Genomic DNA, 20,000 nt, shown 5'->3' on the forward strand with positions numbered 1-20,000 from the left:
CACAGCTCTGGTGACTGACTCAAAGAAGTCAACCAGGTCGAGGAGGTATGATCTGCCTTTCACAAAACCAAATTGCGTGGGATCTCGAGTTTGGAGATTCCCTATAGCCTTGTTAATTAGGTCCATGATGATGTGCTCCATAACCTTACATAACAGACTCATCAGGCTAATGGGGCAATAATTCCTAGGGTCTGTAGTTGCTCCCCTTTTATGGAGAGGGGATGACTGTAGCAGTGCACCATTTGGTAGGGACAAAGCCTGAGGTGAGGCTGTGATTGAACAGGGCATACAGATGTGGTGCCAGTTCACTTTGTAGTTCATGTGGAACACATCCAGTTATATTGTCAGGTCCCATGGAAGCTGTATTCTTGGCCTTGGACAGTGCAGCTTTAACCTGTGCTGCAGTAATGCTGGGTGCCTGGCATTCCTCCGGTATTGTGATTGGTCCTTTAGGGGGAGAGAGGAGTAAAGTTACCACTGAATTTGTTGACCAGTATATTGGCATTATCTGTTGGCTGAGTATAGGAGGTACCATTGTGCAGTAACTCAGAGCAAACCTGGGTATTGCCATGGAGATTCTTGATATAACTATAGAAGGCTTTGTGGTTGTTTTTAGTGTCTGCTGCAATTCTCCCTTTATAGCTGGCTTTAGAAGTTTTGAGGAGGGATCTCAACTTTTTGTTGAGGCTAATAAGGGAATTTTTCCAGTCTTGGGATTTCATCTTTTTCTGCAACAATTTCTTCCTTCTGTTCTAGAGTTTATTAATGGAACAGAACCACCAGATTGGCTTCCTTTTTTTGGAGGAGAGCGTATTGTTTTTTTTTTGGTATGGGTATGGCTAGTTCCATGCATTTATGTACGTGTTCGTACAGTACATCTGTGTAGGATTTGGCAGTCATGTATTTATTTTCCACTGACATGGGTGCCATGAAGTTAGCCACCTCTTTTTTTAGGAGCCCAAATTCAGCTTTGGAGAGGTTTTTCATGGTGGTTACCATTGCGGGGGGTGTGGGTGAGATGTGGATTTCCATGGTGATTAGTTTGTGGTCAGATCTAACCAGGGAGGAATTGACTATTGGTGTAGAGCAATGATTGCCCATGTTAGTAATAACCAGGTCAAGGATGTTGCTTCCTCTAGTGGGGTAAGAGTGAGCTGGTCCAGGGCATTGGAATTGATGAATTCCAGGAAGCATTGGGCCAGTGTATTGGTGCATGAGTAGTTTTCCCAGTTGATGGAGGGGTAGTTGAAGTCACTTAGTATGAGAGTGTTGGGTTGGACCCTAATAGCTTCCAGGGTGCTTAGGAACGTGGAGTGAAAGTCTTAGGACATGGTTGGGGACCTATACCAGGCTACGACCTGAATCTCCATCTTATCCAGTGTTAGCTGTACCTGAAGTATCTCAGATGTGTTATGCTGGGCTACTAGTCTGGAGGTGTGCATATTCTTTATGAATATGGAGGCACCACCACCTTTGGAGCTTCGGTCTGTGATCTGGGGCCGAAAGGTGTGGAATGAGTTATAGCCTGGTAGCGCAGGGTTGCCTTCTGCTGCTTTAAACCAGGTCTCCGATACAGCACAAATGTCAATGTTCTCCATTTTGAGGAGTGCTTCGAGTAAGTGCATCTTGAAGTTTAGACTTCTAGCATTGAGCAACATGACCTTCAGATTGCATTTATTTATAGCTGTTATGGTGGTAATTTGGTCTTTGGAATATCACCTAAAAAAGGCACTATAGGTATGGCAAGAGCCTTAGCCAGTATCTGGAAACCCAGGGGTGACAGATGCAGGCCATCTCTGGCAAAGCATCGAGGTCTATCAATCATGTCATCCCAAGTAGACAGATACTGGATCCCTTAGGATGACACCAGAAACTTAGCCAGTTGTTCAAGTCAATCATTTTCTGCTTGTACTATATCATTCTGGGCAATGGTAGGATGCTGCTCTGGGCTAGGGTCATACTTGCCTGGATCACATAATCTGAGAGCTCCTCCATGTCTCTTTTCATGTGTCTCAGGTCATTCACACCCACGTGGACAGTGACAGAGTCATACTTGTACTTGTTGTGGAGTGACCTGAGTGCATGTGTTATATGTCGGATTCTGGCTCCTGATAGATAGCTGACTGTTGCTTTCTCCTTATTCAACCTAGTGAATGGGACATCATTGTGCCTCACTATTGAGTCACCTATGATTAGTGTATTAGGCAAGCTGTTTTGCCTTAGGAGCTTAGGTTGAGGGGCACACTGTGTAGGTGAGCTATGTGTCTTGTGGTGGTCGAGTGCATTTCTGCCGTGGAAGACTATGCTGTTTGGGTAGATTTCTATTGAGAGCCTCCCTGAAGGTGGGTGTGTGATTTGTGTTTTTATGTGAAAGCTGTGATGGAGGGTGTTCTGGAGGGTTATGTGTTGCATGTGGTGTGGTGCAGCTGTTGACCTTCTCCTCTTGACCAGCTATTCCGGTCTTTGCTTGAGAGTGCATGGCTTCCAATTTGGATATATAAGTGTATCTGTCACAAGTCTGAGTGTTGGGAGGTAAGAGGAGAGGGTTGTCTGTGTACATGAGGCAGTTGCTACACTGCTTCAGAATGCCCAAGTTCACCAGGTTAATAGGAAAAAGCACAGGGGACTGACTTTTAGACATGCCAGGAGGGATGGTCATTATTACTAAGGACTAGAGCTGTTTCCTTATATATTTCTTTTACAGGAAAATGTCACTCAAGGTGTCTGAGTCTGTACAAATAACTTCCAAACTCTTGAGGGGAAACTAATAATTAGACCCTGAAAATTTAAGGATGAAGTATTTAGGCAGATATTCTGAAGTTAGAAAGAAATCAAGCAGTACTTACTGAATGTAAAGAATTAGCTTGCCAAGAATGATGAAAAAAAAGGGAGTCACATGAGTAGCTACTGCCTGGCTATTACTAATGCTGGTCTCAGCACAGCTTCACTCTGTTGGGATACAATACTCCTTTGCTCCTTCTCTCACCAGAAGCAAAATGTTAGCACCAATCCCAAGAAGAGAAGCAGGCGATGGCCCGTTTGGTGATCCACAGTCTTGTCCCGCATGATGCAAGGGTCTGCAGGCCTGTAGCCTTTTTCTGGCAGATGCCTCGAATAGCAACCAGACCAATCAGGTACGTTAAGCACAGACACTCACTCTCCAACCAGTAAGAGTCAGGAATCAATGCACTGCTCCTACCCTCACCAGGATCAGAATATAAGCACAGATTCCAAGCTGTCACCTATAAAACAGTTATTAAGCTTTCTGGTGATCAGCAGTCTCCAGTAAATAATGTAACTGCACTCTTTCTCTCACCAGGAGAAAATAGAAGCACTAATCCCAAGACGACTAGTGAGAGCCAGAATGTGGGCTCTCCAATAATTAGTGGTCTTGCAATAGATGCTTAAAGGTGAGATGAAAAAAATGGTTTATCCTAAACACTGCAGTGTGCACTAGAGGAGTTAAATGTGAAAGTAGGTAACTTAAGTTTTACCTGTCTAAAAGGTAAAGTTTTAGTGAAGAGTCACTATTTTTAAAACAGCAAGATAGATTGAAAGGGGGTGGTCACCTTTGTATTCTGGTACTATGGAATACAGTAGGATGGCCAATAAATTTAAATAGTTGAAGGGGAGTGATTTCACAAAATGATAATTTTGTGCTTACTCACACCAGCCAGTAAAAGCAGAGAGGAAATGAGGTATATGGTCAAATTAACATAAAGGGCAGGCATCTAGAAAGATAGTGGTGTTTAAGATCACAACAGTAACCCGGTGGAAGAGTGGGAAATCTTTCTGTCTGACTCACAACAGACAGAGCTGTGGTCTCTTTTCAAGTTTTAATATGCAGTTAAAAGCAGAATACAAGTAAAACACAGTGTAAAAAACAAATCACACTTTGCAAAATAGAAAAAGGCAATAAAGTAATACAAAATACAATGAATAAAAAGCAAAATAACCCTTCCCTCACAGCAAACTGTTGCAGAGTCTGGGTGAGCCTTTCCCTTAAAGCTCTAAACTGTTTTATTTTACCCCTTAAATAGAAGGTTTAGCTCCTAGCTCCACCCCCTCAGTTCACAGATGATTAACCTTAACTGACCTGTTCTAACTTATGTACGACTCCTTAATTGACCTATTCTAATTTCAGTCTGACTCACAAGAGACAGAGCTGTGGTCTCTCTTCAAGTTTTAATATGCAGTTAAAAGCAGAATATGCAGTTAAAAGCAGAATACAAGTAAAACACAGTGTAAAGAAAACAAATCATGGTATACAAAATAGAAAAAGCCAATAAAGTAAAACAAAATACAACAAAATAAAAAGAAAACTAACCTTTCCCTCACATCAAACTGTAGCAGAGTCTGGGTGAGCCTTTCCAGTAAAGCCAAACAACAGAGTCCATTGCCACTCAGTTCAGCACTCATTTTATCCACTCAGTTTTATCACTAATCAGTGAACACCTCACTTCACCCCTCCAACTTTCACCTGTTCTCAAAAGCAACACATTGTCTTATAGTTTTCAGCACATCTCAACATCAGCCATAAAAAATTACTAGCCAAATTAAAAGCAACAACTTCAGTTGCCAATAGCTTTTTCATTCAGTTCATCAAAATAGGTGCAAAAGCACTAGCCTTCCCTTTTTTCATTCTAATTAACCTGTCAGTAAGTGAAACCTATGTCCTATCCATTTGGGGAAAAAATGCTATACTTCTTCACAAAGGAAGTACTTCAACAGTATTAAACTTTGGACCGATTGCCATCCCATCACCCCTCTCTAAATTCACTCTCAGCTTGTGAAATCTATAACCCAACACAATCTCCTTTTCAACATCCAGCACACCTTCAGGCCCAATCACAGTACTACTACTGCCCTCCTCAACTTCTCCAGCATAGTAAATCAATGCAGAAATGAGGGTAACCTTATTTCTTCACTTTTCCTTGAGCTTTCAAAAGCATTTGACACATTGTCCTACCAAAAGCTCCTCTCTGAGCTTGCTGAGCTTGCAACACTAGGTATCACATACCCCTCCCTCTCCGGGTTTCACAGTTATTTATGCAATCACCAGCAGGCAACTAAATGGCAACAAAACCTTTCAGCATTTCAGCCAGTCTCTGTTGGTGTACCACAAGGGTCAATACTCAACCCCCTTTTCATAAATAAACTTCATACTGCTACAACACTTGCCATTCTCCTACAGTATGCTGATGATTAAACTCTTTATCTGTTCTTCCCCATCCATAACAAAATTACAGTAAGTCACTCAAAAATCTTTCACTGCCATTGAAATATGGCTAAAAAATTCTAAATTGCTGCTTAATGCAAAAAAAAAAAAAACTTGCGCTATTTGATCCAAAACAGCACCTTAACCAGAAATACACATCTCAAATCATCTCAAGTAGTAACACAAAAATAGAAACCATAAGCCAAACTAAATTAATTGGCATCATAACAAATGACGGCCTCAAATTTGATCACCACATACTTCATTGCATCAAGAAGTACACCAAAAATATCTGCTTCCTCTATAGAGCACACACAACCTAACAGATCAAGCAAGGATTATCTTATCAGCAACATACCTCCTTCCTTCTCTACTATGTTTCCCTTATTCTTACAAATGTCAACACTACGTATAAAACTAAAGTAGCCTTCTGCTACTGTAAAATAGCTAAATTTGCAACCAACCAACCTTACACCACTGCCTTCCATTAAAACAATTAAACTGGCTGGAACTCCCAAACTAGTTGACATACTCAGAACTAATCATTGCCCATAACCTGTTGTACTCCCCAGACAGATGCCCAGCATTACAAAACACCCTGCAGTATTATTCAGCGACTGGAGACCTTTGCTGTAGCAATAAACTTTTACTATGTATCAGCAAGATAGTCAACCCTTTTGGGGACTCTCTCTACTCTTTATTACATGTCAGAACTCTGGAATGAACCCTCCCACGTAGTTAAAACAGATAGAAAACTTAAACAGTTTCAAAACTTTGCTTAAACAGCACCTGTGCCAAATTCACCTCTGTTCTTCCTGCTCACCTGGCTAGCTTTACTCAGATTACTGTTTTCCAACTCTTGTATCCACCTGGCTAGCTTTACTCAGATTACTTTTTTCCAACTCTTGTATCCACTTTGCATCCCAATATTTTTATGTTATCACTCCTGCTCATAATGCACTTTTTTCCCAAACTCTTATTTTTCCTCCTACTCTCACACCCACTACTAATTATAATTCATTCTCTGTCCATTTATCTTCCTGCTCATAACTTCTCTTTTCATATCTCTCTTCAATTTTTAAGCTACATTCTACTTGTCTGTGTAATTATTACTAAACTCAAAAACACCCCAGTTTGATCTTTTCCCTTCACCCATTATACTATAAATACATTAACTGTTATTGTATATTTCTCTATTCAGTAATTAACCAAATTATGTTAATTTCTTTCTCTTTTGTCTTAAAATGCAATGTTCATTTAAGAAATATTTAAAAATATTTAGAAATCATATAAATAAGTTCATGTATAGATGTTTTACCTTCCAATTATAAATGTACATGATTTGTAACTTAAATGTGGAGCTTTTCTCCTTGAGCCTCCACTGAAAATGGGTTTCACCCAGTCAGTAAAGACAAGGAAATAGGTAATTAGGTTCATTTGGGAAGCATGGCTAGGCTTAAAAGGCCTCTTTAAAGCCTATCCATGCTTCCCAAATATATCTTACCAGTTTTGATACCCTAGTGTTATTTAAGGGGTATATTTAGGCTTCAGCATACATGGTCTTAGCATTTGTAGGCTGCCTGTGTCTACTAGAGACACAGGTGCCAGACCAGAGGTAAATTTGTGATTCTCCATACACTGGTTTAAATTATGCTTGAAATGAGTTACAGAAGAACTCTGTTTCTCTTGGATTGGGAATCCTTTATCAGGAAGGAGGTTATCTGTGAGACAAATGCCTGTCCTTCCAGCATGTCAGCAGTCAGTGTGAAGTTACATGACATATTTTCTGTCAGTGACCTTTTGCTTTTTACACTGCTAACAGTAGGTTCCTTTTCTGCTTCTGCATTTCTTTAGAATATGGGCCATGTTAGGAGTTGAGTGTGCTGCTTGTGAATGCTTTATGAAAACTTCTGACTGATGCTTTTGAGTTTTCCTCAGTTACAGTACGGATACTTACCCCAATCCTTCTGGTTCTGCTCCCACTGTATCTTGAAAGAAAAAAACAACTTACCAAAGAGCCTTTGCTGACCCACAAACTCAGTCAATACCTCAGCAGATGATGGGTGAATCTGTGTGGTCATCTTTATTCCTCAGACTGCTCACCTGCTTCTTTGGCTTCTTGTGGTATAATCCTTTCAGCCACCATGAACTGGGGTTCAGACAAATCCTCTTCAGTTGTTCAATGTCCGACACATCCATAGTTGAATCATCTTCTCTGGGAGACACTCAGGGAGATGTTGCTCCATGTAACTGGAGAAAGAAGCACTTAGACAGGGCAGATGTGCCTTCTTGGGGTCAGTCTCTGACCAAGATTTTTTCTGAAAAAAAAACCAAAACAAACAAAAGGTTAAAAAATGTTTGTGTGAAGACAGTGGTATCCTGTAGATTCTGAAGCCTTTACTTGGATAGTGTAGAATCTTGGTCCTCTCCACCATCTTTGAAATAATTTTCTTTGTCTAGGACAATAGCCAGGATGAGTGAGCTGCTCTTATGGGAACTAGTGGATGTTCCCCCTGAATTGAGGAATATTATATGTTACAAGTGGATTTACCTCATTTGACCCCCATTCCTCCTGTTTGCAAGCCTTAGCGGGTGTGTTTAATGCTACTTGTAAAAATCCTGATTCACAGCCTTTAGTTCTTAGGCAGATGGATTTTATAAAATTCCTCACACAAATGAATATTTATCCCTTTTGTCATTTTGTCATCTTGTCATCTTCACCAGCTGGGAATAGACTACCAGAAACAATGACTTTATTATTGGTCTCTCAGATCTATAAATTCAACATGCTAAACTCTTCACCATCAGATTTACTAATATGTCCACACCTACAGCCTTCAATCTCCATGTAATAATCTGCACTGGCCAAACTGTTCCTTCCCAGTAATTTCTCCAAAAATGTGGGAATCCATCCCAAAAGTGTGAAAGCCATTTCCTCCAAACTTAAAATCAGACTCTCCATCAAGAAATGCCTGTTTAAGGAAGCGCAGTGCAAATGGGTTTTCCAGTACTATTTAGTGGCATATGTATGTTTAAATAAGTGTGTAATGCAAATGGTTTTTCAGTAGCAGCAGCATCAACTAGCATTTTTGGCATTTTCTATTACCACCGTCAGTTTCTAACATTAACTGCCTACCCATCAGCAGATTGTTTCACTTCCAAAAAATTTGAACACCCCCTCCTCCTTGCTCCTCTGCTAGATGCTGAACAAACTGTATACCGAGCCCTCCATAATTTCTCTCCTGTACATCTCATTAACTTTCATACCTGATCATCTTCTTTCACAGACCTCCCTTTCTTTTCCCAACTTTGAAAAAAAAAATCCTACTGCAAGTTCGTAATCTTTCCCGTCTTCAAAAAAAATGTAAACTGCAAAACTATGTAAATATTGTAAATCTGTACATTCTCATCCACATCAGTGATGCATGTCTTATGAAGTCCAAAGTTTTGTTAACAAATGCTCTTGTAAAATGTCCATGTTATTTGAGTTGTGTTTATTCCCTGGGTTGAACCTGTAAAATGCCAATATGGATCAGAGTTAAACCCTAGTTAATTAATGAAAAGTATGCTATTTTAATCAAACTTAGGTGCACATGAAATGTTAGAGTTTATGTCTAGTAATGTGTATTTCGGGAAAAGTTGGAAGGTAATTTATTCAGTCTGAGGATACTGCTGCATTAAAACCTGAGCAACTGATGTGCTGAACATTTACTTGATAGCATAGCAAGGAGCTAATGACCTCACCATATTGATGGTCCCCCCCATAACGTGTAATGTGCAAAGGATTAGTTTTGCTTTGAATTCTACACTGTCAGCAGCCAGTCATCAGTAAGAGAGTGCCCGGGGGAGTCAGTTATGCAATGACTGTACTGGTACTGTTCTGTGATTTAGCTGTAGGCTGAATACTGACTGCTTTGATGTTTTACTTGTATGCTTTGCTCATTTGCAGGATGACAACATACTGTATGCTTCTTGATTAACATGTTCTCTCTTTTTTTCTTTTCTTTCTTTTTAGCTACTTTATGTCTGAATCTTCCTTGTTTAATTTACCATAGAAATCAGTGAGAAACATCAGTATAACAAATGGCTGATAAAAAGAACTACAAAGAAATGTTAAAGAAAGGAGTTAAAATTTCTCTGGATGTCCTTCATGTAGCATTCTCAGCAGCAGGAGTATTAAATCCTATTTTCAGTGTTGCAGGATCGGTTGTAGGTGTCCTGTCAAACTTTGTAAAAACTGATGAAATGGAGAAACTGAAGCAGGATTTTGAGGAGATCCACATAAAAATAGAGACTACCTCCAAAGAATGTGATGAATTGCTAGTGAAGATCCGTCAGGACACCATCACAATTCAATACTCTAAAACAGAGAGCAACATTAAACACCAGTTTAGGGAATACACAAAATTTATTAAAGATGAGATTACTAAAGAAGTATTTGTTCGGAGCTTTCGTAGGAGTGGTGATGATACTAATCTTTATGACCTCTATGATGGTGTCGTAGGGACTAAGCTAGCATTTAGTACTCCCATTCTTGAAGCGTACAGTGGTTGTACTCTAAAGGAAATGCAGGCTGTGTGTGCACGTCTTATGAACCTGTTTGCTATTGGTCTTGTTGCTCTAATGAGTTACAAATCAATCCGTGGTGACGATATGGAAGAACTGAAGGATGAATGGTATGAGAAGATGGAAAACATAGTAGAGAAAATGAGCACAAAGATTGCTGAGTACAGCTAAACCTGGAAAATTGTAGGCATGGGTTGTGTAACATATTGTTGTTTTGACCGCTCTTGCTGTATTTAATCTCAGAATATTGCTATGTACAGATTTTAATGGAGGTTATTTTCTAATTATTTTTATGATATGGTTAATCTTTAACCAGACTGAAATGCTTTCAAACAGCAGAGCCTGTGACCCTGCTCTGCTGAATGGCACATAGACTACATGCAAAATGTTTGCCCACAGAGCGTCACTTTTTTTAGTTTGCAGCTGTTTTTTATTGCTTATTATTTGTCGATACACACAGTAAATGTGATGGTCATTAGCTTTTGTTGTCTGTTTTAGTTTTTAACATAATGATTACTTTAAACTTTGTAGCAGTTTTATGTACCCCAGCAAAGTACTGTAGATAAAACACTGAAGATGAAAATTGACTTAGCGGGCATCCACAGACTGTATCATTCTAATCTTCTCCAGAAGATGTCTATTGTCTGTCATGCAAGTATGTGTAAAATGATTAATATTGAGATTCATTTAAATCTATGGAAGCTACCAAGTTCTTCTATAGAACATGCCAAGACTACAGCTCCCAGGGATAGAGTTAGTGTTAAGGTCTTGTCTTTCTTATGTGACAGTATTTTATTCTCTTTTAGAAAAATGATTGCTTGACCCTTTCCTTTAGCCTGCATTCTGCATAATCCCATTTTACAAGGTTCATTCCACTCACTTATTTGTCAGTGCTGTTAACCTGCTGTCACGTAGCAGGTGTTTATGTTCCAGTCTTTTGATGAACTGCTACATTAATCATACTTTACTGAGTGTTCTGTAAACCAGTACTAGCAAAATTAGGACAGTTTAGTACTGCTGTAAAAAGTAAGTCAAAACCGACCTTTGGGTAAGTGTCCAGTTTAATTTCTTATTGTATCACTGATATGTGTTGGGCACCAGGGATTCAGCAGTTGTTGACTAGCAAGACAGCCTGCTCAAGCATTAGCATATGAGATAAATTAAATGTTAACCATTTGCAATTGCATTAAACCTTTAAGCTGAGTACTTTTGGGGGTTAAAAGTGTAGAGGGCTTGTTGACAAGTAGCAGTATGGCATGACAGAATACATTGATTCCGTGTCCTTAATGCAGCAGTGCATTGTCACAGATGCTGTCTACTGTTTTGATGTTTTGTAAGCAAATCTCTGTAAGAAGTATGTTCGTGGCATCATAAATTTGATCTCTGGAAATTATTGAAGTATGTGTCAGTTAAATAAGTGAATGGTAGCACACACTTTGTCAATTTCATAGTGCTGCATACATGCAGATTGATTCCTCACAGATGATTTTTGTGGCTCTACATTCCAGTTTCATGCACAAATATTTTCTGCCATAATACAAAACAAAAGATGATGGAAGATATGTGAATGTCTTAATACATTTTAGTGAATACATTTTAATGAGCATCTGTATGCTAGCCACTGCTTTCCATGTCATCATAAGTCATTATTTTTAGAGAAAATTGAAAATAATTGTGCTTTTAGCTCTGTTCTTATATGTTGATGCACTTTTGTGTTATACTTGCTTAAACAAGTATTGATGATATCCCTAAACTTTTAGAAGGAAATGGGAAAATTGTGCTGTCAGTTTTGCTCTTAACTGTCAGTGCAGTTTGTGTTATAATTGTCTTGCACAAATACCTTATTTACAATTACGCATCCAGTGCTTCAGACAGAATTAGCAGTTGATTTATTTTCAGATTTCTACTTATTGATATTAAATATAGGCAAGACTGCCATATACATAATTATAATTTGCGATTTCAGCATTCCTGAGTTAATGCTGAAACATTACAAATTTATGAAAACAGTGATTTGCATGAAAAATAGCCACATCCGCAGTACATTGACGTATATTTTGTCATATTTAGCTATTGCAACTGTGAGTAAGAATTGAGTAGGGCAAATGAGAGATAATTAGACTCAAATGGAATGAATACACTGACGAAATGCTACTTTTACTGAGAAGGTTTCAACTCTGTAATCTGTAGACAGCATACCATAATAAGTACTTAACTGCAAACTTTCAAAATGTTTATCAAAGCAGTTACCATGCTGTTCAGTATTCAACTTCCATTCTCTCCAGGTTTCATATTATGCAGCCGTAATACCTCTTAGTTTATCAGTCACATTATTCAGTGTAAACACCAAACTTGTTCTGTCTTAAAATCACCTTATTTACTTAAGGTTACATATGTTTGAAGTTATTATAGAGTACAGCTACACTGAATGAGAATTAAAAGCTATTTTAATTTGTGTTTTTACAAGATTTAAGTAATGGAGGATGTGCCTTTTCACATTTCATACTTCATTGTGCTAATGCGAAAACAAATTGCACATTTTATCTTATTTTTTTTGATCTGATGCTTTTATAGATTTGCAGTTTAATAGTGCCTATGTTACAATGTTACAGACAGTTTTGTATTTGAGGAGTGGAAAAGCCTCTTCTATAGCTGTCTATTTTGTGTGTCTTTGCTTATTTGATTGTAAAGAATGTGTGATGAACGGGACCAACAGTTTTCGTGATCTACACTGCTGTTGTCCAATAATTAAGAGCATATGATAAGTGCACACTGCTTCCTTGGGTACTAGCTAACACTTAACACACCCAGACAAGGTTCACGCTTACCAGTGGCAGAACAGAGTTATAATCAGTGGCTCTGCAGGATCTTCTCCAGTGTACTACCAACCCATTACTTTCCAGTGACTTCTTGCCAACAGTAAATGAAACTTGTCCAAGATTGTTTTGCTTGCACTCATGCACCCAAACACACACACATTTATGTATGTGTGTGTGTGTGTATGTATCTATGTATGTATGTATATATATATATAGTATAGAATGAGGAAATACAGGAGAGTATACAGATGAAGAGGCGAAGAAGTGGGATTGCAAAGAGATGAAGAAAGTAGACATGAGTATAAGGAGATGAGGCACATGGCAAAGAGAGAGGTGGCGAAGGCTAAGGATAAGGCACATGGAAAGTTGTATGAGAGATTGGACATTAAAGAGGGAGAAAAGGACCTCTACCGATTGACTAGACAGAGGGACAGAGCTGGTAAGGGTAATAAAGGATAGTGAGGGAAACATACTCACAAGCGAGGAGAGTGTGTTGAATAGATGGAAAGAGTACTTTGAGGGACTGATGAATGAAGAGAATGAGAGAGAAAAAAGGTTGGATGATGTAGGGATAGTGAATCAGGAACTGAAACAGATTAGCAAGGAGGAAGTAAGGACAGCTATGAAGAGGATGAAGAATGGAAAGGCTGTTGGCCCAGATGACATACCAGTGGAAGCATGGAGGTGCTTAGGAGAAATGGCAGTGGAATTTTTAACCAGATTGTTTAATGAAATTTTGGAAAGTCAGAGGATGCTTGAGGAGTGGAGAAAAAGTGTTTTGGTACCTATCTTTAAGAATAAGGGTGATGTGCAGAGCTGCAGTAACTACAGAGGAATAAAATTGATCAGTCACAGCTTGAAGTTATGGGAAAGAGTAGTGGAAGCTAGGTTAAGAAGGGAGGTGATGATTAGTGATCAGCAATATGGTTTCATGCCTGGAAAGAGCACTACAGATGCAATGTTTGCCCTGAGAGTGTTCTTGGTGAAATACAGAGAAGGTCAGAAGGAGTTGCATTGTGTCTTTGTGGTCTTAGAGAAAGCATATGACAGGGTGCCTAGAGAGGAGTTGTGGTATTGTATGAGAAAGTCTGGAGTGGCGGAGAAGTATGTAAGAATGGTACAGGATATGTACGAGGGTAGTGTGACAGTGGTGAGGACTGTGGCAAGAGTAACAGATATGTTTAAGGTGGAGGTGGGGTTACATCAAGGATCAGCTCTGAGCTCTGTCTTATTTGCAGTGGCGGTGGACAGGTTGACAGATGAAATCAGACAGGAGGCCCCGTGGACTATGATGTTTGCAGATGACATTGTGATCTGTAGTGAGAGTAGGGACCAGGTTGAGGAGACCCTGGAGAGGTGGAGATATGCTCTAAAGAGGAGAGGAATGAAGGTCAGCAGGGCTAAGACAGAATATATGTGTGTAAATGAGAGTGAGGGTAGAGGAATGGTGAGGATGCAGGGAGTAGAGTTGGTAAAGGTGGATGAGTTTAAGTACTTGGGATCAACAGTTCAGAGTATGGTGAGTGTGGAAGAGAGGAGAAGAAGAGAGTACAGGCAGGGTGGAATTGATGGAGACAAGTACCAGTAAGAGTGAAAAGGAAGGTATACAAGAGGGTAGTGAGACCAGCTATGTTGTATGGGTTGGAGACGGTGGCATTTACAAAAAGGCAGGAGTCAGAGCTGGATGTGACAGAGGTAAAGATGTTAAAATTTGCACTGGGTGTGACTAGGATGGACAGGATTAGGAATCAGTATATTAGAGGGTCAGCTCAGGTTGGACAGTTTGGAGACAAAGCAAGAGAGGCAAGATTACATTGGTTTGGACATGTGCTGAGGAGGGATGCTGGGTATATTGGGAAAAGGATGCTAAGGATGGAGCTGCCAGGTAAGAGGAAAAGAGGAAGGCCTAAGATAAGGGGCCGGATTCATGATGGCTTGCACGGAGTCTAAGAGTAGAGTAAGACTCCATGCAGCCATCATGTCTGACGAGCGATCCACGAACAGCCTGTAGGGGCGTGTAAGAGTGCTCCTAAAATGACTCTTACAAGGACAGGGCTTGGATATGCAAATTACCTCACTTGCAGTCGAAAGGCATGCAAATGAGATAAATTTGCGATCCAGGAAGCACAAACCTGTCCGTATAGGAGCCGTGTTAGCTGCAGAAATGTACTCAGTTGACAACTGAGTACCGTACCGTTCTGCAAATAGCACAATGGAGCCTTGTCAGCTCCAAATAAAGGTTGCATATGTTCCAGGAAGCATGATAATTGCCAAATATGTGGCCACTGGCAATGTACCCACATGGAAAATTAAAATAAAAATGTTTTTTTTTTTCGGCGATTGCCGATGTTTAAACGTAGCACAGCGCCATGCAAACGGGCTGCACTGCAAAAAAACATAAAAATAAAAATACAATGTAAGGGAATAGCAGGCTGAAAATAATATGGCCACCGAGTAGGGGTTGCTAAGGGGGGAAGCTCAGTGTAAGACATGTAACTAAGTATTAGTAGGCAATCCTATGTAAATGAGTGTTAGGATAGTGAATCGCACTTTTACATAGCAAATGAGCACATTCCTTGGAGTGTAGGAGTAGGATAAAGGGAGTAACAGAGTAGGAGATAGGTGACATCACAGGGGGGGTATGTATGAAAGAAGTGAAGCTCATTGGTGCAGAGTGGCACGTGAAAGCTGTCAGTTAGACATCATGGAAAGAGGTGTGTCAACAGGTAGGCAAGGGAAAGCCAAGAAATGGAAGGTGTACGCTGTGGATAACACCAAAGTTTCTTGCTGAGCGTGCATGCGCACGTGTGTGCGCTGGGAAGCCCGAGTCAGATAGAGTGCGCGCGTTTAAGCCGAAGTAAGCATGCAGAAGCCTGTTTAAAGACTTGTAAGTGCATTTGTGCTGGTGTGTGCTCGTTTTAACCCGAATAGGCCAGTTCTACTCCGTGTAAGCATGTGTGTGCGCTGGTTAGCCGCTGGGTGTGTGATTGAGCTTGTGTGCACGGCGCCCCCACCTTGAGGAAACAGAAAGGAAAAAGGAAGCACAGCAAATTGTAGGAAGCTACCAGGGAATACTAGCAGAGCTAGTAGGTGAAAACAATCAGAATCAGGCAATTACACAGGCAGAACACTAGTCCAGCCCAGCACTTAAAACTCTGCAAACAACAGTGCAGTATGTTTCCCTCAAGAGACACTGCAACACTGGAGTAAGCTAGTAGAAGTGAAAACTGAAAAAGCTTCACTCAGACAAAAAAATGCTAGGGGCTGCCATAGCTGTTATAAGGCGACATATGCAACATGTTGAGGGTGGTGACAATGCAAATGCTGCCAGACAACCCACAGTGAGGAGACGGAGAAGAGTGTACAGGCCCAGGGTCACCTACCAGGGGTTACATGAGTGGGAGATAGTTGAGCACTGTAGAGTGGACAGAGACCTCCTGCAGCAAATTGTTGAGCTGTGCAGGCCATGCCTCACACACAGAACCAACAGAAGAGAACCCATCCCAGTGGAAACCAAGGTATGTGTTGGCCTAAGCATACTAGCAACAGGTACCTTCCAGAGACCAACTGGTGATATGATGGGGATATCACAGGCATCAGCATCCAGGGTACTGCACCAGTTCCTGGATGCCATGTCGGCACATGTCGGTGATCATGTATATTTCCCCAATTCCCATGAGGTATTGGCCAGCAATATGCATCTCTTCCAGCAAATAGCGGAATACCCTGAGGTAGTGGGTACAATAGACTGCATGCATATATGCATCAAAGCACCAGCTGGTGAGCAGGGTAGGGCCTACATTAACCGCAAGGGCTTCCCCTCCATCAACTGCCAGGTTGTGTGTGATGCCCAGGGTATAATAATGAATGTGTGTGCTGGCTGCCCTGGAAGCTACTATGATTCCCATATCTGGCATCTGAAGCAGCTGTACCAGACATTTGCCAATGGGGACATCCTACATGGTCACCTACTGGGGGATGCTGGCTATGCACTGGAGCCGTGGCTGATGACACCCATCAGAAATGCACACACACCTGAACAGGAACGCCATAATGAGGCACACGCACAAACACGTAATGTAATAGAGCGTGTGTTTGGGCTGCTCAAGTCACGGTTCCAGTGCCTGGACACATCTGGTGGAGCCTTGCAGTACTCACCAACTACATGTACCCAAATTGTCATGGTATGTGCTATGCTACATAATATGATTCTGCGAAAACAGCTGCAGCAGGACCAGCATAGGCCCAGCCCAATCAGCCCCCCACCAATGCCAAGGCCATCACAGGCAGAGTGTGACTCTGAGGAGGAACAACCTGAGCCTGCCCCAGTAGGCAGAAGGAGGCGTGCCCAGTATGCCTTGGCCTTGGCAAAGAGGCAACGCATAGCAGATACACTGGCTCAGTAGGAACCCTGGAAATACCACCTCTCTTTGACTCGCACACATAGTAAAAGGGATGCCTAAGTTGACACAACCTGCTTCCAAACATGTACAGGGAGTGTAGTATGTGCATCCAACATAGGCAGCCCTGCAGCACCACCTGAGGCATGATTGCCATGTGTTAAGCAATGTAACACCATGTAGTATATGCAAACTTGATGACCCTGAGTAACATCCTACCCTCACCAAGCATGATGCCACAATATGAAGACAAGATGATCAATTACAACAATTGGCTTAAGTATTGTTGTTAGTCAAAAGGGATCCAATGCTTGTCAGCCTGGGATGACATGCTCAACAAGACACAATGCTCTGCTAGGGATGGCTTGCACCTATCGCCCCTGGCCTTTTGGATACTGGCAAAGGCTGTTGTCACCCCCATAGTGCCTTGAATAGGTAAGGCTCAAAACACAAACCCACCTCCATAGGTATCACAAGGGATAGGAAACTAGAAGCAATGCTACCCAATGCCAGAAGTCTAAAATGCAAGATGCATGCAGTCCAAACTCTCCTCAGCATGGAGAATGTTGATATCTGTGCAGTAACAGAAACCTGGTTCAAGGCTCCCAAGAGCACTCTAGCACTACCAGGTTACACCTCATGCCATGCTTTACAGCCCCAAAACATGGAACAAACTACAAAAGGAGGGTGAGTATCAATAATTGTCAGGGATACCCACACCTCCAGGTTGGTGCCACAGCATGAAGCAGCACAGACTATCCACGTGCAAGTAACAGTGGCTAAAACTGACTCCCAGTTCGTAGTCTGCTACAGACCACCCTCCTAAACCCAGGAACCTCACTTGGCCTACTTGAGAACACATGAAAATATGAAGGTCTCTCCAAACAACATTATATTGGGCGACTGCAACTACCCAAACATAGACCGGGAACATTACTCTAACTCCAACCTAGGCCAAAGGTTCCTAGAATTCATAAATCGAAATGCTATGGAACAACTTGTTACCACTCCCACAAGAGAGGTAAACATACTGGACCTGATAATCACCAACATGGGGACTCTATGCCCAAGACCAGAAGTGTATCCCTCACTGGTAAGATCAGACCATAGAGTAATCTCACTGGATATTCACATCTCGACCCCAGTCCCTGGCCAGAAAACCACAGTGAAAAACATGTGTAAAGCAAATTTTGCTCTCCTCCAATCTGAGGTGGAATCCATTAAAGCCCTTGTGCCTGTGGAAAATGTGGCCCAGACCTCAGAACCAAGAATAAAGGATTCAGCAGTCTGGGCCGTATTTTCCACAGGCCCGGGGTCTTTGAAGGATTCCACCTCTGTCTCGGTTTTGAGGTGTGTGGAATTTGCTTTAGACAACATTTTCACTGTGGTTTTCTGGGCAGGGGCTGGGGTTGGTATGTGAATATCCAGTGGGATTACTGTATGGTCTGATCTTACCAGTGAGGGATACACTTCTGGTCTGGAGCATAGAGTCCCCATGTTGGTGATGATCAGGTGCAGTATGTTTTCCCCTCTTGTGGGAGTGGTAACAAGTTGTTCCATAGCATTTGAGTTTATGAATTCTAGGAACCTTTGGCCTAGGTTGTTGGAGCTACAGTAATGCTCCCAGTCTGTGTGTGGGTAGATGAAGTTGCCCAATATAATGTTGTTTGGAGAGACCTTCATATATTCATGTGTTAAGTAGGCCAAATGGGGTTCCTGGGTTTAGGAGGGTGGTCTGTAGCAGGCTATGAACTGGAAGGCAGTTTTACCCACTGTTAGTTGCACATGGATAGTCTGTAATGCTTCATGCTGTGGCACCAACCTGGGGGTGTGGGTATCCTTGACAATTATTGATACTCATCCTCCTTTCATAGTTAGTTCCATGTTTTGGGGCTGTAAAGCATGGTATGAGGTGTAACCTGGTAGTGCTGGGGTGCTCTTGGGAGCCTTGAAACAGGTTTCTGTTACTGCACAGATATCAACATTCTCCATGCTAAGTAGAGTTTGGACTGCATGCATCTTGCAGTTTAGATGTCTGGCATTGAGTATCATTACTTCTAGTTTCTTATCCCTTGTGATACCTATGTAGGTGGCTTTGTGTTTTGAGCCTTACCACCAGAATGCAAACCATTGACATTGGTAAACCGTATGACCCACAGCATACTGTCAAACCATGTCATACATACATGTGACCCCAGGTGAGACATATGTGTAGTACAACACAAAGTGGGCACCAATATGAACTACAATGTATGACTACTGTGTCACATCTTGCCATGTGTGCACTACGCATCTACATGCAGAGAATGCAACTCCACCTTGTTCACAAATGTACACCTGCAACTGTGTGCTGCAAACATCACACATGTACTGTCCACTCCACAACACATGCAGGCACAGGTACACACAACTGCCACGTGCAGACATTACACTTTTGGAATTAACACTGGTGTAGAAAAACCTACAATGACAATCATAGTGTTAATGCATCAGGCATGCTGGGATATACCCACAATGATATCATTACACTGTACTGTTAACAACATGATAATATTACTACAGTGCTATGTAGTCACCCTGTGCATCAGCACCATGCTATCCTGTTTCTGCATCAGTATTACAGATTGCAGGAGGTGGCACAGTTTCATCATATGCACAGGGTGTGTACTTGGTTTGCCAGCGTCTGCCATTGACACATCCAATCATCATGTATGTGTGTGTGTTAGTGAGGGACAACAGTACAACATGGGGCAATGTTGATGCGGTGTGTGTATGCGTTAGCCCTAGGTGTTAGCATTATGCCTGTGTGTATGCATGCACACAGTTCCACCACATGGCTGCCATATACGGGTAGTTGTGGACAGCCACAAACTGTACCTGCCAGGTCATACAGATCACTGTCTCTGGCCACAGACACGGTACCTGTGCCTGGCAGGGGTACTATGGACAGGATCAAGTACTAAGCCAGACTGGGTACTGTCATCAGAAGCAGTGGGT

At 41.5% G+C, this 20,000-nt stretch overlaps 1 protein-coding gene across 7 annotated transcripts in view; it reads left to right on the plus strand.

Moving 5' to 3' along the window:
- Positions 1–10,262, plus strand: part of LOC122787740 (protein rapunzel-like) — a 212,582-nt gene extending 202,320 nt beyond the window's left edge. For all 7 annotated transcript variants that reach the window (XM_044054606.1, XM_044054607.1, XM_044054608.1 and 4 more), the window contains one exon: positions 9,234–10,262. In XM_044054606.1, the coding sequence (XP_043910541.1) occupies positions 9,302–9,955 (654 nt within the window). In that variant the 5' untranslated portion in view covers positions 9,234–9,301 and the 3' untranslated portion in view covers positions 9,956–10,262. The remainder of the gene's footprint in view (positions 1–9,233) is intronic.
- The last annotated feature ends 9,738 nt before the right edge of the window (positions 10,263–20,000 follow it).

The sequence above is a fragment of the Protopterus annectens genome, chromosome 13.part0, assembly GCF_019279795.1.
Source record: "Protopterus annectens isolate FY-2018-M chromosome 13.part0, PAN1.0, whole genome shotgun sequence".
Taxonomy (NCBI): domain Eukaryota; kingdom Metazoa; phylum Chordata; order Ceratodontiformes; family Protopteridae; genus Protopterus; species Protopterus annectens.